Here is a 24,716-nt window from a genome sequence, read left to right as displayed (position 1 = left end):
TAATTGTAGCGAGGAATCCACTCTAGTGGTGTATTGGATTTTGCCATCACTGTTTCAGGAATTCCACTTTTAAAAAGTGGAACTTTCACTGTCCTTCACCCAGCTCTGTGTACATGCAGCCTGCCCCAATCCACATCTGGCCCAGGGTTGCAGCCTCACACTTGCATACTCCCTGGGCTCCCCTAAACACAGGAAGGGCTGCCCACATCTACATACTGATGGCCTTCCTGGTCTGAGAGGAGGGAGTTGTGATTCGCACGTACATCTGAATAGGCTGGGCTCTGCCACCCCACAATAGGCTTAACAACCCTGCTTTGTCAGCGCACGCAGCCAGGAGCAAGGTCAGGTGAGGCAGGGAACGCCCCAGGACTTCAAAGACCTCTCCAGAAGCGTCTGCCCCTTTCTAGTAGCTAGGCACCAGGGTATAAAAATAGGGCCCTGGCCCCACATCTTTGGTACACTACTGAATGTACAAGAAACTCTGCTGGAGTCAAGGCTGCTGCCCTTGGAGGATTGCCACTCTGCTGTGACTGACTGTTTCCAGGAACCTGCTGAGTTGTCCTGTTACCTGCTGACCTTGACCCTGCAAAGAAGAAGCTAAGGAGACTCCTGAGTGTACCTCAGGACTTGTCGGCTTGTTCCCCTGATCCCCTACGAGACCTCAGGACAATCAGGCATCACCCTCCTGCCCCCGGTCTCGTCGTGGGCAGCCTAACTGGTGCCACCAAGGAGCACACACTCAAAGGACTTGTGCTTCTGCCCCGTGCTCGGAGACGGACACCGACATAACCTTGAAGGAGCAGGTGCTTCGGGGAACTGGCCCTCTACTTCCGACTCGCAACACTGAAGCCAGCAGACTAAGGGAACACCCCCTCTCACTCGCAACACAAGAGAACAGGCACTTGGCCGTTCTCGCTCTGCCGCAGGTGCTTCTTGGATTTCTCTTCTGCAAGGTGGGCAGTAACTTCCTCTTCTTTGCCACAATCCCCAGCTGTGCTGGGCAGCGTGACTCCTGCCACTCCCTCAAAACTGCATGGGCTGCCAGCGCCAACGCAAAACAGCAACAGGATTCCCAGGCTTGGGCCGATCAGGGATAATTGTTAATGACTCAAGCCTTTACAGTAATGCTCCTAGACGGAGCGCCAATCTTGTAACTATTGATTGGCCAGTAATCTCTCAAACATGGATATTTTGAACCCTACTGAGTAGATCCTTGTCATTTTTTAGTTATTATAATCTTATATAAAGAGCCTTTATTTTCCTACCACTGTGTGGGGTCTCTTTATGGCGTTTGAGGGCATAGCTATGTGAGTGTGTTACACAATTAATTTACACCGTGCCTCTTGAAGTTAAGCCTGTTTGCTCTGCGCTAAGCAACCAGAGGGTGGTCTTGTGGGTTTGAGGACTTAATCCTACCTGGAAGTGTTGGTACCTAACAGGACAGAGTGGTTACCACTGCCAATTAGAGAACCCATTTCTAACAATCCTTAAATAAATGCTGTCAGTATGTGCATACAAACAATTTCAGAGCATTTTCCTGTTCACTACACCTTATGTCCAAAAATTGTGGATTTTTGTGAACCGACGCATCGAGGGATCGTGGCTGAAGAAACCAACGCAGCGCCGCTTAACGCCGCCGCATCGATCGCCAACGCATCCGGATTTCTACTCATCGTACCTTAGACCAGAAATGTCTCTGAATCTACGCATTACTTCCCTCTACAGACTGGATTCAACGCATCACTTCTCCTATGTGCAGCAGAACTGTTGCATCGCCTCCCCGTGGTCTCAGGAACGGGAGCATCTCTCTGGTTTTCGACGCTTGCCAACTGTTTGATCTAGTGAATGTCATATTCTTTTTACATATATGTTGGATATTAATCATTTTGGACTTAAAGATACTTTATTTTTCTAAACTGGTGTGGTGAGCATTTGTGGTGTTAACACTGTATAACTGTGTGTTTTGAGTACAAATACTTTACACATTGCCTTTGTTATACGTCTATCTGCTCTTGCTAAGCTGCCCAGGGGGTGAGCAGGGGTTATCTAAAGTGTGTATCCTTGTAGGAAAGTAGGATCTGCTTCTTATGGTTACCCCCACTTTTGCTAAATGTAATACTGCTTTGACTAGTCTGACTGGGATCCTGCAAATCAGGACCCCAGTCGGTCTGCTTTCTCCTTAAACTGTTGCTATGTACTTTGGTACACTAGAGATTTGATACTGAGGTACCCTTTTCAGTCCCTAGTATATGGTACCCATGTACCCAGGGCATAGGTACCAAGAGACCTTCTATGGGCTGAAGCATGTATTTTGCCACCCATGAGAGGCCATGCAAAATGGAACCTACAGGCATGCCATTTCAGCCTTTGTAAGTTGGTGCATGCACCACTAACTTCATATAGGTTAACTATATCTGAGGGTCACTGCTCTTAAAACCTATAAGTCACCACTTTAGCAGGCCTTTACAATCCTGAGGGCAGGGTGCTTGGTTCTAAGTGAGAGGGTGCCACTGCATGAGCAGAACACCCCTGCAGCCTACGGAGTCCGTTCTCCCGGGATGTCAGTGAGGCAGCCATTTTACAACATATAGAGTGGCATTATGTGATTGTGTGATGACCAACTCTAACATGGCTGAAACTAACCCTATCATGGTTGGTATCAACCATGTTAAAATCATACCCCCACACCGGGTAACCGGTGTGGGAGGTATGATTTTACCCCTCAGAAGCAAGCTTTGTGGGGTCTCTAGTGTTCCCAGTACCAGACACAGCACAAAATGGTTGCTACCGACCAGAGACACATTTTTGCCCTACCTGCTGCAGGGCCAGGCTTGAGCAGGGGTAGGCAGAATGATATGCCTCCCAGACAGGATTTAGTGTATTAGGGCTAGCTGGGTGCGCTTGCCAGCGACCGAAAGTCTGCATGAGGGGCACATCTGGTGTCCCTGTGCATAGTCCAGTTCAAAATAGTCCTGGAGCCATTGGTTCCTGCTCTGGCATGAAACTGGGCAAAGGACATGGGAGTAACCACTCCACTGTCCAGACGTGTCAACCTTCTTACGTGTGTACTTAATGGCTTACCTGACTGTACGACCCTAGATTCGATGTGGACAAGCTTCTGAACCAGAAACCACTAAACTTTGACCGTCTATACACTCTGAACTTCGCTGGACTTCCTTTGGGCCCGACTTTGTCTCCCTCTCAGTCTGAAGCATCGTCTGTGCCCGTGCACCATAAAGGATCTGTGCAGGACCTGTGGAAGATCAAGAACAATTGAAGATATCTCCCTTTGAGTGAAGGAGTCACTCCCCTGCATCCGCAGGCACCACAACACTGCTGTCTGATCTGCTGACCCTGAGCTCCTACAGACTGCCCTCTTACCAAGTCTGAGGTCAGAATCCTGTGTGGGGGATGCAAGACCCGGACTCCTGTGCACAGAATACATTTGCATGTGCATATGTTTGTTTGCATTTCCCAAAAAAGTGCATTGGGCACCAAGTAGCCCCAACCTCTGGCACCATTTCCTACCAAGAACTCTGGCCACCTCACAAAGAGTGCTCCGTGGGTTGTTGTTTGGTGAAATCGCTCGTGGTCCTCTCACGACTCCTGTGCCTCCAGCCTGTGAGTCCCTTTGAGGATCAACTTTGCTTTTCTTGGGCTTCCCTGGTTGCTCCAGGCTCGCCTTACTCTACTGTGTTTGGTTAGGCTCCTGGATATTGCTGGTCCGAACCGTACACATCCTTGACCTTCTGCGTGCGTTGCTGGACACCCACCCCTCAGCACACGATATCCTTTGTGGTACAGCTCATATCCAGTTCCTGGTTGTCCTCAACATCTCCTGGTCCCAGTAGCTGCAGAGTCAAGAACTCCATCAATGCACCTGAAGCACTCGACATCGGTGGGCATTTGCCTATCAAGCCCCTGGTCACTCCTGAGTGACTCAGACTCTGTCACCTCAGTTTTCAGGTTCTTCTCAACAAGAATCCACCTTTGGATCCCAACTTACACTTTTTTTCCTTCCAGCAGCAGCTCTTCTTCCAAGTCCTCCTTTGGGTTCGAAGGCGGTTTGCGATGCCGCTTCAGACCTATGCACCCGGCTTCCCTGGGCTAGGTAACTTGGGCACTTTGGTATCCGCAGGTGGGGTGGCTCTCCAACCTTCTGTCTTCCACGGGTTTCTTCGAAGGCCACTTGGAAGGGTTCATAAACACTAAAACTTCAACCACAACTCTCACATATAATTGTACAGGGCATGTGGTTGTGTTCCCACACTGCGCCAGTCCTCAATGGGGTCCCTATCTACTCACACCTGGGGGTTCCTTGGAGTCCTAGCAATTCCACATCCTCTCGATACTGTCTTAACTCGAGTTGTGGTTCTTATACCACTTATTTAGTATGTGATTTGGTCCCCCACTGGGGCCCACTGTGTATTACTGCTATTTACTGCCATTTCTGTGCTTACGTTTTGTGTGCTCTGTGATTAGCTCTGTGTAGGAGATTCTGTGTTGTACTTGACAGTGTTATATTAATAAATACATATTTTTATAACTGCTGTGGGGTTCTCCTTTCATTTAACTAATACTATAAGGTTGCATTCTGGTAAAACAAGGTGCTAAACATTCCATCAAGACTAAGCCTGAAGGCTGCTCTCCACAGCTACAACTTGGATAGCCTCCTACGGTCATCTTTGACCTCTTAAATCACCGTAGGGTTGTCTGGACTGGTGCAAGGTGCCCACTTTAATTAGTGGACAGTATATACCAGGCCAACTTCTCACAATCCCACTTTCCCTGACTAGAAGCAAGGGTCCTAATTTGGGCAAAGGTACCTACCTCTGAAGAAAGCTAGGCCACCCGTTCTGCTTTTGCGGTTACAGGGGATATATGCAAGATAAAGTGAGGCAGAGCATAGGTGTCTGGAGGGTTGGTGGACGTGAAGGAGGCTATTGAGGTATGCTGGTCCAGTGCTGTGTAGTGCTCTGTATGCATGCATGTGGAGTTTAAATTGACAGCGTTTGAGAGTCAGCATCCAGTGGAGTTCTCTGAGGTGTGGCATCATATGAGTGTGATGTGCAAGGTTGAGGATGGTTGTTGGAGATTCGAACATAGAGTGCATTGTCTTCATCTAGTCTGCTAGTAACTAGGTCTTGAGTGAGAGTATGCCTAGTGCTCTTGGGGGTACATACGAAGATTCTTCTAAAGTTGGAAAGTATGTAGAAGCAGAAGGAGCTGACTGCGTTCATCTGTGAGGCCATGGTAAGTTTTTCATCTAAGATAAATCCCTGGTCTCTTTCCTGGTGAGGGGGTATAGGTTTTGCGCAGAGCTCTGACGTCCAAAAGGTGATATTCCAGTGGAAGTTCTTTTTCCTGAAGATCAACACTTCCGTCTTGTCCGAGTTGAGTGTAAGGCAGTTGTTTTTCTACCATTCTGCTACTCAGATCAAGCATTTGGTGAAGATGGGTCTGGTCTTGGTAGACTTAGCGGACATTGAGAGGGTGAGCTGGTTGTCATTGGTGTAGGAAATTATGGAGATGCAGAGAGCTCTAATGACGTTGCCTAGTGGTGTCATGTAAATGTTAAACAGAGTTGAGCTGAGGGATGATCCTTGAGGGACTCAAATTCTTGGGTTCTGATGTGGAGGGAAGGAGCTTGACTCTCTCTGTTCTCCCTGTGAGGAAGGAGCCTGTCTATTTGAGGGCTGGACCTTGGATGCCAAGCACTCCCGTCATCCATCATCCCACAAATCTATTTAACCTTATTCAACTAAAATGCACTCACAATCTTACTCTTAACTCACGCCTCTAAAATCACCAGCTCAACTGGATGCTGCACAATAGCAGACGTGCAAATGTTTACCATGCAGACATTGTCAATCTCATCCATGCATAAACGCTCAACATACTCTTTGCAAGTGGATCCTTGTTCACTGCCCACTCTCATTACATTTTAGAAACACTAGTCCCTAGGGAGTGGCATTGGTATTACAACATTTGGCACAACATTCTCCATCCAGACTAAATTAAAATTCCACCCCAACACTTCATTGAATATATCTCAATGAGCCAAATGCTCCCTTCAAATATCTATTTGGAAAATGTTAACATTGACCAGGGCATAACGTGGTTCTCCATTAACACTAAAGATAACTAAGTCCACCAAATTACGTATTAAGCTTACTTGCAGCTTACATCATAAAACCAAGCTTGAAATTTCTTTTTTTTTAAATGGTGATCCTTAATTAATTCCACAATAACTCAAGATATATATTCCAAGATTAGAAACAGTAGAGATCACTCTCTTAAAATGCAAAATCTAGACCAAAAAAATGACAGGCTTCTATCAAGTTCCCTACCTGCCCTTGCTAGGGAAATCAATGTTTAACTGGGGCCTAGATTTACCAATCCATGAGACAAGGTAGAAAAGCAACCAAAGTTGCTGTGCTGCCTTACACCAAAAAGAGAGAGAAAAAAGATATGAGGCATTTCTTTTCACCAACGCTGTGGCACTTTTGACAGAAACGCACACATCCTTATGTCATAGTTCAGCACTGTTTACTTTCGGTAACTGCTACTAGGACATTACACTTTGCGTTCAATAAAATAAATGCCTTAAATAATGCTGCGCTCTTTTGAATATATCTTGAAATTAAACAAATGACAAAGCACACATTTATTGTACACCTGTTGCCAGGCTTCAATATTGTGACTGCATGAAAAACAAGCATTGGCAAAACCTATATGTCTGGACTTGGGAAGCTGGTGAGATGTTTATTTTTTATTATGAGAAAAATTAACAAATTTGGCGCCTAAATGTGGCAACATTTTTAATTAAAAAATAGCAAGCACATACAAATATAATAGAATTGTTTGGGTCTTTTCACAGGGAGATATGTTCTTATTGACACAAAGAAAAAATACTATAGGCTCTGAATTACAGCAACCTGAAGACCTGAAGACAAAGTTTACACACACAATGATGACCAAAAAATCAAAAAGGATACAAATTTGAAGTGCACGTCTTTCTATGCACATGGACATAGGTGATCAGGCAACATGTTGCCACTCAGAGCACAAGGCAGCCAATGGATAAGCTGGGCTGCTTAATTGATCAAGGCTTTTTGCTCCAGTGGACTTCAGCATAATATTAATGACTGTTGAACAGACCAATGGATGAAGAGAGCTGACACCATTATGTGTACATTTCTGGGTTTATTAACATTGTTTTCGTTACATGAGGGTGGCAACGCAGCTAAAGCGCCCAAGGCCAAATCTAAAGATGTGTTTCAACAAAATAGTCTTCTCTATGTTTTGCAAGTGTGATAGTTGCATACAAATGGCCGAAGCAAAAAATGTTAACAAAGATACGGAGTAAATCAATTCAACATTAATGTTCACATTGAGTATATGGTTCATAAGGATTGATACTGATAGGCGTGGCACCTATTGTTCTTCTTAATTCTTTTTTTGTGAAACACCCTGTGATTTACATTTTATTTTGAGGTATGCATTAGTATTCAGCCACATCAATAATTGTGATGTTATCATTATTAAGGCCATGCACATAATTTTTTGGACTACAGTATCAAAGTTCATATCATGTCAAAGGGAGTGTGATGTCACTTCTGCTAGCCTTGATATTTTGATGAATTGATGTCCATAGGAAAGCAAAGAGGTGAGGAAAGGGGCAGGGTAGAGGGCAGTGGCCCAGTGGAGCCCATGCAAATGTTTTGAAAATATTTGCAGAATATTTGCAGGTCAAATGGTCTTTGCAGTATAGTTCAAGAATCTCCTCCAGATGTCAGGAGTATGATGTGAAAGTGGTTTCCCGGCTTAGAAAATAATTTTCCCTGTGATGACATTTTGGGAAACCTTGTTATACAAGCGCACTGTCTGATATTCGGTGGCAGAAAAGCTGCCTCATGTAAGAAAAGTGTAACCTCATTTTTGCTCACTTAGGTTTGCTATTGACGTTTTGAATCTGACCGATAATGAAAATAAACAATGCTTTTATAAAATCTGTATAAAAATATTTTATTTGATGCAGTAGAGAGCAGAGCTAATTTATTTTTCATCTTTGCAGCCAAGCCAGCTGTCCGTCCTCAAGATGCGCGTTACTCTCTTAAAAGTTGTACTGAACTCATACTGCCATTTTCCTTTGAAGAAATACAAGAATCCTGTTGATAAATTAGAGCGAAGTTAGTATGCAAATATATAAACCTCAGCAATTTTAAACAAATAAATACATTCTGAGTAATCTTTTGAACATCCCTAAATGCGCATAAGGAAGAATGAATTTGATTTATCGCAATCATGAAGAGATCTCTATGCTGCACACAATACTGTATTTCCTAGGTTGCCTGGTCCATGACTGTTCATATTGAACCAGCCAACGCTAACATCACAGTTCACACCTTTAGGGATTTCGTTCCTCAGACCAATTTTTTATAGTTGATTTTGTGTTTCCCCTTTAGCTGTTTTAGACTATGTATCAAGTCATTAGCATCTCTTTTATCTCTATTATCTTTAATGTCCAGCTTTTGTTCATTGTGAACTAAACACGGACCTGCCTACTCTCTTGCCAAGTAAACCCTCTACCAGATTGCCAATAGTTTCAGAAGAGAAAGAATGATAACCAGTGGCCATATCCCTGGAACAGATTGGGGTTAGTTGTAACATTTCCAATTTTGTTTTAGGGGAACCCGTTCCTCAGTTACAACAACCTGATCAGCACAAATCTTTCCAGACATAAGTTGGCACTCCACTTTCCGCACCCATATAATGAAGCTGTCTTCACCTCCAGAATGACGCTTCAGCTGATATCATTCACAGAGTAAACCAAGGCTTATTCTTGGGATCTATTTGGAATGATTTCCTTCTGCATTAGATCAGTCATCAACCCCTCCTTACTCTCATTGCTGTTTATAGCTGTGCTACCTTCAATAATTACTAGAAAAGGGCTGGGGAGCAGCTTATGTTTCAGGAATTCTTTCTACATTTTCTTATTTAGGTCCTGTGAAAATATCACTTCTAAAAAATTATAGAGCCCCTTCCACTCTCATGGGATTGCACATCTTTGTTCAAGGTTTCAATTGGAAATTCTATCTTCCACCTCAATCTTGACAAGAGTACTTTTTCTCTAAGCTAGATTTTTCTAAAAAGAAAACCCTATAGCACAAATAGCACCCACCAAATATGAAAGTATATTTCTTGTAAGACTCCAGTAAAATACAATCCCAATCTGCAAATGTCTTAGTGGCACCCAGTATCATAAAGGTTTTTAATTTCAGATTGTCCCCCTCATCAAAATATGTTGTATCACTTAAGATCATATACTCACAGTTTGACATTAGTCAAGTGGCATTTTAAGATTTCACAATACATTTATGCACAGGAGACAAACATCATGTTACAAATGTTGGTGCAGACCTGAGTGTCAAACTTCTCATGTTTCACCCGCATGAGAGGCAGCAACAGAAATACATCTATTTCAAAGTGGTGGTGAATTAAAGTGCAAGTGGCCTTGTCTTTACAGACATCTAACTACACAACTGCCAAATATCATCGCTGTTAAAGTGTACACAGTAAAGCAATATTTGAAATGTACTCTATGATCAGGGTTCACCAAGCTAGATGTGTGCTTATAGGCCTCTATTTGTGGGACACTAGATCATCAAGACCTAACCATCCATATGTATCACCCTCAACCCACACCGATTTTACTCAGTTTTAATTTCATTATCAACTCAATTTCCTTTTAGATTGCACCACATGCCACTGGTAAGAGGAAAGATGTAGGAGTGTTGGTGTTCATTGGTGGGTGGAGGTTGGGCATTGAAGAATCTCATGGCAAAGGTATGGCAAAAAACTGAAAGCAGATGTTAACATAAACTAGATAAATGTGAGAATGAAGAGCTGGGTCAATAATATGAGGAAAGGAAAACTATGGAAAGGGGCGACCACTCGGTCCCCCCGAACGTATGGCAGAGTACCTCGATCCCCCCGGGAAGCCATTTTGGGCGGGAGGCGCGTCTCGGCTGGTATGCCCGAAGCGGCGTAGCCGGGGCGCGCTATTTCCCGCCCTAGAGTGGGCTGGCCTAGACACTGACGCGGCTGGCCACGCCCTCGGGGCAGGCAGGGGCGGGTTTACGCCCGCCCTGAAGACGGATAAAAAGGGATGCAAGACCAGAAGACATCCTCTTGTTCCTGTGCTCTGAAGCTGCACCCCCTCGCTGCACGTGAGCTCGAGACGGAACGAAGAGCCAATTTTGAGCGTTGTAATCTTTCTTTTGTCTTACAGATACTCTGTCGGCGAAATGCCCAAGAAAGGCGGGAAGAGAATGACGACCGAACAGATGGTTCGGGTTCTCATGAAGGAGATGACTGAGCTGAAGAAGCGGTTGGCGGAGAGAGACGGGGAAGGGGGGCCGGAGCGTCCGTCGGCTGGAGCAGCTCCAGGAGGAAGAGCCAAGAGGCCAAGGAGGGGACCAGCTGGGGGAGACGCCCCGGTTCCCTGTACCCCGCTCGAAGCGCCAACCCCAGTACCGGCGGAGGGGAATCCGATTCCTGTGGTGGTCACCCCGGTGTCCAAGGAAGATATGCCGCCCGAGCTGGCAGCACAACTTGCAGCGTGGTTGGGCGACAGTAGTGAGGGCGCCACGGCTGCCGAGGCCCAGGCGCTGATGAAGCAATTGCGCGAGAAACGGGATGCAGCCAAGGTGTCCGCGCCGGCTGCAGTAGTCGACAAGCCACAAGGGACGATTGCGACCGCAGATGCAGCGTCCGGTGCAGGTAAGCGGCCATTGCCGATTGCGAGGGATGAGTCAGCACCCTCTCGTAGAGAAAGGTTGGGTCAACATGTGCCTTTGGCAATTAAGGAGAAGATTTGGGCGGGGGAATATGTGAACATCTTCTCGTTGCTTGTTGATCATTATGAGGTGGAGCATGTTAAGGGTCAGAAAGATCTTATGCATCCGAGTGTTTGGCGGGCAAAAATGGCCGCCTTTAAGGTAAATGAGACTATCGGCAATTGGGGCAATGCATGGGGAATTTTTACGTCGATCTTGGGGGAACGTAGGCCCGAGTTGCTTTCCGAGTTGCCGACCTATCAGTCACGAATCATGGGGTACTCGACATCACACCAGGGTAACCATTGGTTCTGCTATGATAATCTTTTTAGAAAGGCAAAAGAGCATAATAAGAGCTTAACCTGGGATTGTTATGATTCTTTGACATGGGATAAAATGAAGGAGACAGGTATGTTGAAAATGCCATTGGTAGGAAGTAATGTTGGCGAATCCTCCCGCCAATATGGGGGGACGCCCTTTCGGTCAGGTACGAGTACCGACGATTACTCGAGACCTGCCGGCAATACAGGAAAAAGGGGGTTCTGCTTCAATTTCAACAGAGGTAAATGTACCAGGCCCCAGGGGTCGTGTAAATTTAAACATGAATGTAGTGGGTGCGGGTCGTCCCATCCTGAGTCCACGCGCCAAACAGGTCTAACGTAGTCCGAGGGGCGCCTTTACCTACCCCGATTGATACCTTGGCGATGATTCCCTGGCTCAGTGAATACCCGGATTGTACTTCTGCTGGGGTGCTGCGGAACGGATTTTCGTATGGTTTCCGCATCCCGGTAGGGGACTTTCAGGGTGTGGAGAAGTGTAAAAATCAACTTTCCGTCCTGCAGCATACGACCGTGGTTCAGGATAAGATCCGGAAAGAGGTTACTCGAGGTCGGGTCGCCGGCCCGTTTAGTATGCCCCCGGTACAAGATTTTGTTTGTTCTCCTTTAGGGGTGGTCCCCAAGAAGGACCCAGGTGAGTTCCGACTGATTCATAATTTGTCAGCTCCATGTGGTCTTTCTGTAAACGATGCAATAGATCCGGAAGTGTGTTCGGTGCGGTACGCATCCTTCGATGAGGCCGTAGCCATTTTGAATCGCCTGGGGCCCGGGGCGCTGATGGCGAAGTCAGATATCGAGTCAGCGTTCCGGTTGCTCCCGGTACACCCAGACGACCAGCGTCTCCTAGGTTTCATGTTTCAGGGTTATTATTACATGGATAGGTGTATGCCGATGGGGTGCTCTATATCTTGTGCCTATTTCGAGAAATTCAGTAGTTTTCTACAATGGGTCTTCACAAAGAAGACGGGTTTCCAACATGTAATGCATTACCTTGATGATTTTCTGTTCCTTGGGGCAGCCGGGGATCTCGAATGTGGCCGGGCCTTGGCCGAATTTTGTGTATTGATGAAGCAGTTTGGTGTGCCATTGGCACCAGGTAAGACGGTGGGTCCTGCGACTTGCCTCGAGTTTCTGGGGATCGAGTTAGACTCCAGAGAGGGTTGTTTTCGTTTGCCAACTGACAAAGTGTGGAAGTTCAGGGCAGCCCTGCAAGTGTGTCTAAATGGATCTAAAGTTACGCTGCATCAATTACAGCAGTTGGTGGGACAGTTGAATTTTGCCCTGAGAGTTATACCGATGGCCCGCCCCTTTTCTCGTTCAATTGCCCAAGCTATGGTCGGCCTAAAGGAGGGCCATCATCGCACGAGACTATCGGCTGAGGTCCGCCAGGACGTGCGTATTTGGTTAGCATTTCTGGCGGACTTTAATGGTCGAGTCATCTGGAACAAACCAGCCGTGTCCTCTGAAGAGCTGGGGCTATGGACAGATTCAGCAGGTAGCATAGGTTTTGGTGCCATCTTCGGCACAAAATGGTCGGCACAAAGGTGGCCGACATGGTGGCATGACAATGGTCTGACAAGTAATATTGCTTTCCTGGAACTTTTCCCCATTTTGGTGGCCCTGAGAACCTGGCCAGAAGGGTTCAAAGATCACTCTGTGATATTTTGGTCTGACAATATGACCGTGGTCGAGTGCATCAATAGTCAGGCAGCACGATGTAAACTGATTTTAAGACTGCTCAAAGAAATTGTTTTACTGTGTATGCAACTGAATGTGCTATTCAGAGCAAAACATGTCCCAGGGGTAATGAATCAGGCGGCTGATGCACTGTCTCGTTTTCATATGCAGGCTTTCTCGGGTTTCCTTCCCTCAGCGGACCCAGAGCCGGCACCCTTTCCCGAAGCTCTCTGGTCTCTCGGTGCCCCGAACTTCGTCACCTCGTGGGAGAGAGTCTAGCACCAAGGACGAGGAAGGCATATGAAGGGGCGTTTCGGTCCTATTTAGCCTTTTTGGGGACTAATAGAGAGAGGCTTTGGGGGCATGAGGAATGGGTAGTGAATTTTCTGATGTCCTTACGTAGGGCTGGGAAATCGGTGGCTACGGCCCAGAGGCATCGTGCTGCTATTTCCTTTGTTGCCAGGGCCCATAGTATCCAGGACCCGACAGCGTCTTTCGTTGTACAGAAAGCGCTGCGTGGGTGGCAACGCCTTGAGGGTCGCAGAGTAGATGAGAGGCGCCCGATAGGTTTGGATAGGTTGGCCCAGTTGTTGGCTACACTCCCTGCCACATGTTCATCTCAGTTCGAGGCGGTATTGTTCCGAGCCGCTTTTACGCTAGCATTTCACGGGGCGATGCGGGTAAGCGAACTGGTAGCAAGGAACAAACAGGATGTGGCAGGGGGTTTGTGCCGAGAACACGTTCAGATCAGAGGAGAGGCAATGACTATCTCCTTTGTCAGGTCCAAGACCGATCAAGACGGGATGGGTGACTGCATAATCATACGCAGGATTCCCGGGTCCTCCATGTGTCCGGTAAAGTGTTTAGAAGATTACCTAGCACGAAGGGTGGCACTATGGGGGGGGACCTTGTTGAGACACGCGGACGCCACCCCACTGACGAAATTTCAGTTTCAGCGGGTGCTTGCGAGGTCAATTGCCGCTGCGGGCTTGAACCCGGGCGAGTTTGGGACCCATTCCTTTCGGATAGGGGCTGCTACGGAAGCTACAGCCAGGGGTCTTAATGTTGAACAAGTGAAACGAGTGGGGCGTTGGTCCTCCAATTGTTATAAGAGGTATGTGCGGTTGCACATGTTGTAAAGCTGTAATGATGTACTCACGCCTCTTGTTTTTGTTTGGTTTTCAGTTGCGCAAGCCTACGAGGCGGGGCGGACTATGCAGTCGACCCAACACCGGGCCAGCGGTCAGACATCACCGGCTGTGGAAAAGGAGGTGTGGGTCGTGGGCCACTCATACGTGAGGCGTGCCGCGGACGTATTCAAAGCAGGTGCCATGATTCACGTAGCTGGGGAATACGGGTACAGGGTGTCCTTCTACGGAAGAGGCGGTCTCTGTATTGACCAGTTTCAAGCATATTTTGAGGATTTGTTAGGGCGGACGAGGTCACCGCCGTCTATAGTCATAGTACATTTAGGGGGCAATGATTTGGTCACCACCGGTAGACGACTTCTCCTGGAGGCAATGCTTTCCACTGTAAGTTGGTTGGCGAGGAGAGTTCCGGGGTGCACAATTGCGTGGTCCCATATGATCCCACGAAAGGTGTGGTGGGGGGCTATTTCTATTCCTGCTTTGAATCAGTCTGTTAGAAAGCTTAATAACAAAGTGAGTAGGTTGTTCCGTTCCGGGACATTGCATTCTATTCCGCATGGCTGTATTAATGATGACAGTATGTATTCGGGGGATGGTGTGCATTTGTCTCGGGTGGGGAATGAGTTACTCATAGGAGACTTCTTAGCATGGTTAAAAAACGTTAAAGCATGACCTTTAGGTAGGAGCTTTTTGGGGGGTCCGGATAGCCGGTCAACTATCCGGCCTGTGGCGGTAAGGTCATGATCGGTGAGCAGTAATTGGAAGATCCCTATGAGTGGGCGTCACCCAACACGGATGGGAGCGCTCGGGAGAGGTGGCCTTTGGCCCCTCAACGGGGAGGCGGTCCCTTCTAAGGATGGGCCGCCGGAAGGAAAGGAAAGGCGGTCAAGGCCCCTTCCTGTGTAGGAGGGGTTACAGCCCCCTCCTGGGGAATTTCCCGGGGCCAGTGACGTCTGCGACGGCAGATGTGGTAAGTTGTGTGGGGTTTGGGGGGAGGTCTACGCTACCTTCTAGATACTCACACGAGTCCTCGAACGACCTTTAAGTGGCGTCGAGTTTATTGGGGCCCCCGTCAAGTCAAGGGAAATTGGTAGTTGCACTTGAGGTACGCCTCAGTGCTGTCGCCCCTCCCAAGTGGGGGGGGGTATTTCTGGTTAGGGATCTTGACACCGGTTACGACCTTGCCGTTGGCCCTTAAACGTTAGGATGTACAATTTCAATATTTCAAGAAAATGTTTTGTAGGTTGTTAGTTCGGCTAGGAGAACCTCTGTATTAGAGAATCTGTTAAGGTTAGCCAAACATCGCAATGTGGTAATGAAATTGTACATTAATATGAAACTGTTTAATGTTTTAATTTTTGTTTTAATAAATACGGCCGGGGAGGGTCACTCCCTCCCTCTTCCAAAAACTTCAAGAACTGTTTCCGGTTTCCCTCCTTTGGGGATTGTGTTGAGAGGGGGTGGCGGGTATCTCAGCCATATGAGAAAGAGACTACAGCAACGGAGGATAGAGAGCACATAGAAACATGAAAATGATGACATTCTCTACAGTGAGAATGAAAATAACTGGTGAGTTAGCCTTTTCAAATACAATTCACACTTCATGACATTAACACTATATTCTAGTTAGAATCTAGATTACTTTAGAGCAAGACACTGGGTGTAAGGAACTGCAGGTATGGCTCTCTCACAACTGTCATGTCCATTAGTTTGCTCTTAGAAAATTGTTAAATACCATTGTTTTACACCCATTTCTGTAGAGGCAAGTTCTTTTAAAAGCAGTGCTCTAAATTAAAATAGTTGATGTCAGAGGTCTTGGAAGTGCACTCTCTATTTTTCATGGGTCTAGGTTTACTAAAGTATGAGATTGCCACTGAGAGTTCAGTTTTCTGATGCTATTCAAGACCAGCTCATTAAAGTACCTTCAAAAAATGAAGACAATTTTCTGAAGTAATATAACAAAGAGAGTTGCAGAAATCAACTTTGAATCTATTGATTACATTCACATTTAGGAAACTGACAAATGATTTAACCTCTTTCACATATTTGTCTTTATTTAGAACGTTTTTTGACAACTCTAATATGCCATTAAACAATCTGATTTGATAGGTTTTTTCGCTCACTGAAAACAACCTTAAAATATTTTTTTGCCAACAATTTTAAAACTATCTTAAAACAGGAAGGCTAATCTTAAAACTGTTTTAGGATTTTCTTAAGCTAGGATAGAAGATTGTGTAAGTCAGACATAAAGCACTGAGTTCCGATGACAATAATGTGTCACCCCTAGTTTAGTTAGGAAGTACGGTCAACACTAACTGGGAATGTTTGGTACAATAACTGAGGGCTCTCTTTATGTTGTCTTCTTCCTTTTCCCAAAAGAATGCATTTGTTTTCTTTGGAAATGGCTATTGCTTTATTCCAAGATATATCATTTCTGTTTCTGACACTTTTTCAATGAATTCTCACAAGCTAGTTTAAGTGTGGCAATCTAACTTCTGGAGACTGTACAACAACCAGATTAATTATTGTTCTACTCCGAAATTCATTCCACTTACCATCAGACTGGAAAACTGCCTGGATATTCTTGTCAAGTCCTGGAAAGTCTCTCACAATATGTTTAGGAAAACCCTTCTCCATAGTTTTTGTCCCTTCATTATAACTGAAAGAATGTTAATTCGTGTAAATTATGGAATAATTGCAAAGGACCACATAAAATATAGAGTTAGCAAACTTGAAGATGCATGCTCGAATAATAAAATGTTATGTTCCTTCTTGTCTTGATCTGTTAATCTAGTGCTAGGATACCTCGTCTCTTTCTTGCAGTGAAAAAGTGAGACAAATGGATTTTTATGTAAAAGCTATTTCTTTATGGGCAAACATTTACTAAATAGACATTAAACTGCTTAATACATATCACCCAGAGGTTTTTAGCACCCAGAACGGTTTTACAGTGTAATGTAAATTAATTCATTGTATACCCCTTATTGAAATTCGTTTTTTACCTTTCCTATCAAAGATCTTAAAATACCTATCTCTAAAAACTCTGCCAAAAAAACAAACAATTGAGGAGAGCAGTTTTGAAGTGAGTGATGAAGGTGTTGTCTAATGCTTCATTTAAAGGTTCTACTCTCCACCTAAAAGGTTTAAACCACCCAGGGCTCCTTAGTTACTTTTTTACATATTTTATGCAGCAATCTAATCCTGAAAGGGTACTCCTTTGATATATATATATATATATATATATATATATATATATATATATATATATATATATATATATATATATATATATATATATATATATATGTGTGTGTGTGTGTGTGTGTGTGTGTGTGTGTGTTGTTGTGCATGTGTGTGTGTGTGTGTGTCAAGCGCATGTGTTGCTAATAATTAATTATATGTTTTAATAGTACATTTAATCATTTAAAGTGACCCAAAAAATGTAAATCAACATTTTTACGTATTAAAAAAATACAAAAATCATATAAATACATAATTTTTAACCATTTTTACTACAGATATAATAAACATAAAAATGTTAGTGAGTTTGGTTATTTTAAAAAAAAATATTGATAAAAAATCTAAGATTTATAAATGAAATTAAACTAATCTATCAATTATTTGTATATTTAAAACACATACACTTTGCATAATTAAAGTGCTGTAACTATTTTTTTTATTTTGTAAATTCAAGTTAATAATGTTTGTTTTAAATTATTTTCATTTACATTTTCAATGAATATAATTAAATATTTTTAAATATATAAACTTTACTACATTTCCCTATATTTTCCCCTAGGGAGATCTCCACCAATAGGTGCTTGGTTACTCGTCCTAATTTTACACTTGTAAATTCACTCATGGTAGGATTAATCTTTGACTGATGGGTGTGGAGACATATAAATCTACACATAGGTGTAATTCTGGTGGTTAGCAAAAAAGTGGCGGGCTACACATATATGTAGAAGTAGATCTGTTGGTGAATAGATATACATAATGTTTTTGTGCATTGGGCCTAAAGAATCCAATAGGAAATTAACTATTTTCAATGCTTACCTCCAATACTTGTTTCCTACAAAGAAATAGGTCTTCTCTGTAGCCTCATCATAGACAGCTGCATCAATTTTCTTCACAGAACTTGGAAAGCCCAACCGATCGATGCTCTTGGGGTAATCCATTAACATTTCCGTTCCACTGAAAGCCCAGTATTTAGAACCTACAAAGAAGGAGTGAATAAAAACTAGTGAAGGAAAGCCATCTCGTTGCTTTAAGGTGTTTTCATTTAACCAGCACTTAATTAGATGTTAATCATCACACTTTCATGTGTATTCTCTGCACATTAAACACATACATACTTGAAAATATGAAAAGCATTGTCAAAAGCAATCTCCTTTCAAAGAAGGAGTGAATAAAGTGTAGTGAAGACAAACTCATCTTGTTGCTTTACGGGCTTTCTTAAAACCAACACCTCATTAGATGTTGATCAAAACACTTTCATGAGTATTTTCTGCACATTAAATAATATAAAAAGCATTGTGAAAAGCAGCCTCCTTTCAGGCCCCTGTGAAATGAGGATCAGCAAATAGCAGGTATTAGAAATAAAGGCGCAGACACATGAATTCCTAGTTTGTTAGCTATTTTTTGGCAGAACGTGAACTTTCAGTCACTACAATAAGTCGCAAACTTCACACAACCTCGGCTCATGAAAAGCAAACCACCAATTGAATTCGCAAATCCATAATGTTTATAATCTTGTGACAATCAAAATTACATTCTTCTCATTTCATACACTTGTAAACCCTGAAAAGTACTTCTTTGTTAAAGGTATGCCACCATGTTTGAAAATGTGTGCTCCTGCATAAGGCCCCTTCATGTTGGGAACATTCACCCAGAGCATTATCTTTTCATTTTTAGGGGACGAGCCAAGGACTTGAGGTCATCTGAAGGGCATTTCCCCCCCAACTGGTATTTGCTGCCGAAGCAAGGAAATGTGACGCAGGGGTACGGTGGCTCTGGTTTTGACACTTCAAAACAGAACTAGCAATAAACATTTATATGGCTTAAGCAAATACTGCATGCAATATCAATGTGTTTGCTGTACAATGCAATAGGTCTCCAATCTATGCAAGACCTATAGCATTGAAAATGGTTGGCAACTTGGCATCACGAACAACGGGAGGGAGGGTGGCGGGGAGAATGCACAGACATCGGTAGGGAGGGAGGGAGGGCGGGGGAAAGGCACAGACAACAAGAGGGCGGGCACAGGGGCGGGGAGGAAAGAAGAAGGCACGGACAACAGGAGGAAGGGTGGAGACGGAAAAAGATGGCACGCACAATGGGAGGGAGGGTGAAGGGGGAAGAAGGCATGACAACGGGAGGGGGGTAGAAGGCAGTAAAACACGTAATGTTGCGTGATTCTAGCCCCTACATCCCCCCCATGTTGTTTGAAAAGGTGTGCAGCGTTACGTGTGCCCCTCTACACACTCCACGTTTACCTGGTCCGTCTCCTGCAGCGGACTCCGGCTCCAGAAGGAAATAGTACTCGCCCTGTGTAACAACCAAGCAAAGGGGCCAGTAGCCATGGGAGGATACAAATGACGCCATGGCTGTACTAAGGAGGGACTAGCAAGCCTCATAATGAATAAGAAGGCAGCATTTACAATGGACAAACACACATGCCAATGAAAAATAAGTGCGGGGAAGAAGCTTCTCTCCGTACTGAACTAATACAGCTCTTCGCAGAGCAGTGCTTGCGTGCTGGCTAATGCTCGACCTAATGAATCAAATTGCAGGCAACTTGAATAGCAAATGAGTAGCCATAGATATCTAGTGTTACCTTTAAAAAAATAGATTTGATCAGTTGCAGGATTTTCATAAGCGGCTTCCACACCCGATGGTAGAGATGGCCAAAAGGAGTGCGCGAGGTAGGATCTGACTTCTGAGCTGTTAGGAATCTTGCGCCAAAACATTCTAAAAAACACACACAAAATTCCAAAGAAAAAATATCACCCAAAATGCACTTCTTTTACTTAAGATGAATGGCTATGTATATATGATCGAGAGATGCTGATATCGAAACCTATGAACGAGAAGTAGCAAGTGATTTTTCTTGTTCAATAGAAATATACAGATACATAAAAAAGACATGGTTTATCGATATTGAGGACATTGGATACATTTTTTCACCACCATGTCTACAAAAAGCACGCTGTATGTAAGTTGCGAGAAATTATTTCTTTGTGACACAAAAACTTCCAATGTGGTATTTCTCAAATACACAGATAAATGGAGCTGCAGGTCCATTTTGTCGCATAATAAATTGTTCTTTATAAATCCCAAACAGGCTACAGCGGTCTTTATGGTTCAGTAAAGTGCATCGCGGTCCACGCGGTCTAATGTGGCATACTGTACAATTAGACAACTTTCTTTACTAGCAGTTGGATTTTGGTGATCACTCGTAGTAGGCAATTGGTCTGTCTCACCCCTGTTATCGGTATCCAGGTTCTCAACATAAAAGTGCAGCCCAGGAGAGCTGACATGCTCCACTGTACATCCGACCATGAACAAAAAAGAAAAGAAAGGTAACATCACCACACTGCTGTGTGATTGACACTTCCCTGTTCCATAGATATCCCATACTTAAGTAAGCATCTGTATGGACCTATTGGGATGGTCATAGAAAGTGAAGATTGCAAATTCCAAGCTGAAAAATATGATTTCTTTTGGAACAGCAAACGTGATTGGAGCAATAACATGAAGTATGGTGAAAGTAATGAAAACCTAACAATGTGTTTGATTCTTTATTGCTGCCAGGCATGGTTATTGAGAATACAACGTATGAGCATTTCCTTCATGTTTAATGTCTATGTTTCAATTAGGCATAGGGAGCATTTGTTGCAGGATAGCTTCCTTCATTCATGGGTCTGACCGGGACAAAACATAGACCTGGGCACCAAAATAATACTATCCTGCATTATTAAAGGATATTGTTAAATAAAGTGGTAATATAAGGGAAATCAACAGTAAAAAATGGCCCACCTGGCAATAAAACCGTCCTAAAACTGCTAAAACCCTGGCCCACATACCGATCTTTCAAGCCTGTCCATCAGGCACGGCCTAATTGCCCTGTAGGCCAATCTGACCATGCTCTCATTGATATGCCCCTTAAACACAAGGACAGAGATAAAATGCCTCACTACACTAGGAAAAGGTAAACAATTCATTCTTACTTTCAGATGGCACCCGCTCTCTTTTAGGTATAGAATGTTGAGCAGAAATCACTTATTTACTTTGTTTTTATACCTTATAATTTGCTGCTACAAACCAGAATGCAAGGTCATATCCGAAAAGTCCAATACAATTTAAATCCTAGTAAAATCATGTCCTGATTCCGATCCAAATGGCAAGCCCACAGCTGTCTTTTTAGTGATCTTGGGGCCATATGTATCAACAAACCCTTTTGCGATTCCTAAATAGCGATTTTTAAGGAATCGCTATTTAGGAATCGCAAAATGGTATGTATGAAGAAATTCGCTTTTTTTTGCGATTCCTTAATCTTCCTTATTTGCAAATTCGCATTTTGCAAATTCGCAATTAAGGAATATTTTCCAATGCATTCCTATGGGCCAGGAGGCCCATAGGAATGATTGCGAAATAATTCTCAAATTGCGAATTCGCAATTTGCTAATCGCAATTTGAGAATTATTTCAAGGGTGCAGGGGTGTCTCAAAGACACCCTGCTGCACCCCTGAAATGTACATGAGTGTGCTTATGGTGCACATACATGCCCTATGGGCATGTGTGTGCATCACATGCCACCTTCAAAAATGCCAAATTGTGCATTTTTTGAAGAATTCGCAAGTTACCATCAACTACAAGTTGGTGGTAATTTGCGAATTCTTAACCATAATTCGAAGCCCAAAAATGCTACATACATAGCATTTAAGGAATCGCAAAATTGTGATTCCTTAAATGCTATGGTAAAATAAGGAATGGCAAATCTTTGCTATTCCTTATTTTGCGAATATTTCATACATACCAAAACATGCAAAAAGGCCTTTTGCGATTTGCAAAGGTCGAAATTATGCGAATTTCGGCCTCTGCGATTCGCAAAAGGCTTGATACATATGGCCCTAAGTTTTAACTACTATGACACAGGGTCCTTTACATGTATGTAAACCTGCGAGGTCACATGTGAAGAACCTGTGAGCAACCGAGACGTGTATCTTTCAAAGTGCCTTGAGAGTAACCAAGAGACAACAACACCAATATCCTTCAATGTGCTTTGAGTAGGACTTCGGGAGGCCTTCTCTGGAATTCCAACAACTTGTTCCCTTCGCCACCATTCCTGAAGCGCAGCTGGTCAGGAACAGGTTTCATGAAACCCACCAGCATGGAATGTCCACTGAACATGATTTTTAAGTGAGGTGTTCTCCTGAATCATAGTGCACAGTGCTTCAAATAACTATCTGAACCAATGCTGCTGAAGTTTATTGGTAGAGGTCACAAGGGCATGTATGGTCAATACCACCTGAGGGAGGGGGTTTATTGAGACGGTAATGGTCCAAGACGCTTATGCTAATAGAGACTACGGGGCTTTTTCAGAGAATTGTGCCAATCTGCCATGTCAGTAGAGGGATGTCCTCCACTTCCCTCGTAGAAAAATAAGTATCATACTTAGAAAACTGCACCATGCAGTTAGTGATCTCTGTGCCACCAGCGAAGCTTTGCAAAGACGCACCATATCTAATTAACACCTTAGCAGCGTCGAGCGTTCAGGGCCCAGTGCTGAACGTTCGAATAACGGGTGCGGCCCCGTCAGCCAACGGTCGTGCGTAGCACTGGCAAGGTAGTGCTCGCGATGACCGTTGGCCGACGGCAGCACTTAAAGAGTTAAACTGCTTGGGAAATCAGGAGTTTGTTATCAAAATACTAAAAAGGAAATGGCCCTAACATACTGGATGTTTTCTCCCAGTATGTGCAATATATTTCTTTGGTTTTACTGCTCAGAACAACAAGGCTCATGCTGAAAGTCCTGAACAGGAAAAATGTCTGATGGAATGACCACCCTAAATATGAGGGCCTTCTGTCAACAATCTTTGGAAACCCAGTGGCAAATGGATCTTCAATTCATGAATTTGAGTAGTGGATAGTTTCCAAGTATCTGCCAATGTCTCAATGAGCCTTTCAAGCAGCATTTGTGAGTATTTTCCCCCAGATGCGGCTCTTGACTTTATAATGTCTTTCTAATACATAAAATGAATTGGAGTCAATGCTGGACAGGCCTTTTATTCCACCGGGCATTTCCCCACTGGGCTGGCGCTCTTCGAGACTGGTTTGCAAGCCCAGGACTCCTAATGGTGCATCTGTCTATTTCCCATTTACCCAAGGTTGATATCCTCAGGCATGGGTTGGCTTGAAGATCGAGAATAAGAGAGAGGGTAGAGAAGGTAGAAGGAAAGTAGACAGAAAGTGATCAGAGAAGAAAAACAGAGAGAGGAGAGAAAGAGAATGAATGGATGGAAAGAGAGGAGAGTTTGAGGATACACTGGGAGTTGGCCAGTTTGATCACTGTTGTCAGGCCTGCTTTTAGTTCCCTAGTCCAGCCGTGATTGGAGTTATTTATTTAGAAAATAACTAGTACGCAATAGCGGATTGCAGAAGCAAATTACAGTGTTAGTTTCAGTTTAGATTGTAGTAAGGTGCACTGTCCCCATAGTGTTTGCAGCATGGGAATGGTATTCTGAAAAAGCACAATGTTAACAGAAGAGAACTTTATTAAGGGACTTCCTGAAGGATAGATGATTGGAAATCAACTGTAGATCTGTGGCTCAGGGTACGAGAGCTCAAACTGAAAAGGCTGGAATACCATAGCTAATCTTACAAAACCTTGGGAAGCAGAGACAAACTGTGTCGGTGGAGTGGAGCACCCTGCTATGGAAGTATCTGTGCAGGTATTGTAATATAAATTGAGGCACTGTGCCTTATATTGCATAATAGACTAAGCAAAAAGTTTTAAAGATGGCCCATTATTCAACTGAGAGGCACTTTAGAGTTTGCAGTCATGCAATGGCAGGGCTAAAACACAGGGCTCCCACCACAAAGTGGGCTTCCTCTTTTTGAATACACAGCAGGTGTTGAGTTGAATTAGAGAAACTTTCATATGAAAGGACAGGCTGCTACAGTGATCCAATCTGAACCTAATGACAGCCACGACAGCAAGGTGTTGGACTTCAAAAGATAACAGTGGGAGAGAGGGGCATATATGTATATTTTTTTTTTACAAAAATACAGGTAGAGACAACTGAGGCTTCTTGCCAGCCCACCTGATGGGAGCAGTCCATGTTTGCACTTGTAAGGCTTTTGGCTGATTAAGGGCAGGAACTGAGAATGGGAGACCAAAAGGAGGAAAGTTTGAGAGAGAGAAAGGTACCCGTGATGAGAATTTTAGTCTTGGCCATATTTAGTTTGAGTCAGTGTAGGCCCATCCAGTTGAGTACCACGATAAGCTACCCGTCTAAAGCTGGGTATCCTTAGAATGCGTCCTTCATTGTTGTCATCAGCATACGTACAAAAATACAAACCAAATGATTTAATATTAGGTGTTAGGAGTCTCTTATTAATGTTAAACAGGATTATCTTGCGTGTGCATTGGCTGGAGGTTTTTTTGGATCCCTGCATTCCGTGTGGTTAACCAACGAAGACCATGAGGT

At 44.0% G+C, this 24,716-nt stretch overlaps 1 protein-coding gene across 1 annotated transcript in view; it reads right to left on the bottom strand.

The window, feature by feature from the left end:
* Positions 1-7,189: 7,189 nt before the first annotated feature.
* The window catches only part of LOC147698682 (matrix metalloproteinase-18-like), a 28,550-nt gene continuing 11,023 nt past the window's right edge, over positions 7,190-24,716 (bottom strand). The window contains exons 7-10 of the mRNA XM_086935272.1: positions 19,841-19,974; positions 18,061-18,220; positions 16,560-16,663; positions 7,190-8,171 (exon numbers count right to left, since the gene is read on the bottom strand). Coding sequence (XP_086791398.1) covers positions 8,059-8,171; positions 16,560-16,663; positions 18,061-18,220; positions 19,841-19,974 — 511 coding nt within the window. The 3' untranslated portion in view covers positions 7,190-8,058. The remainder of the gene's footprint in view (positions 8,172-16,559; positions 16,664-18,060; positions 18,221-19,840; positions 19,975-24,716) is intronic.

This window comes from Lissotriton vulgaris, chromosome 8 (assembly GCF_964263255.1).
Source record: "Lissotriton vulgaris chromosome 8, aLisVul1.2, whole genome shotgun sequence".
Lineage (NCBI taxonomy): Eukaryota > Metazoa > Chordata > Amphibia > Caudata > Salamandridae > Lissotriton > Lissotriton vulgaris.
This window is presented reverse-complemented; position numbering and strand designations above follow the sequence as displayed.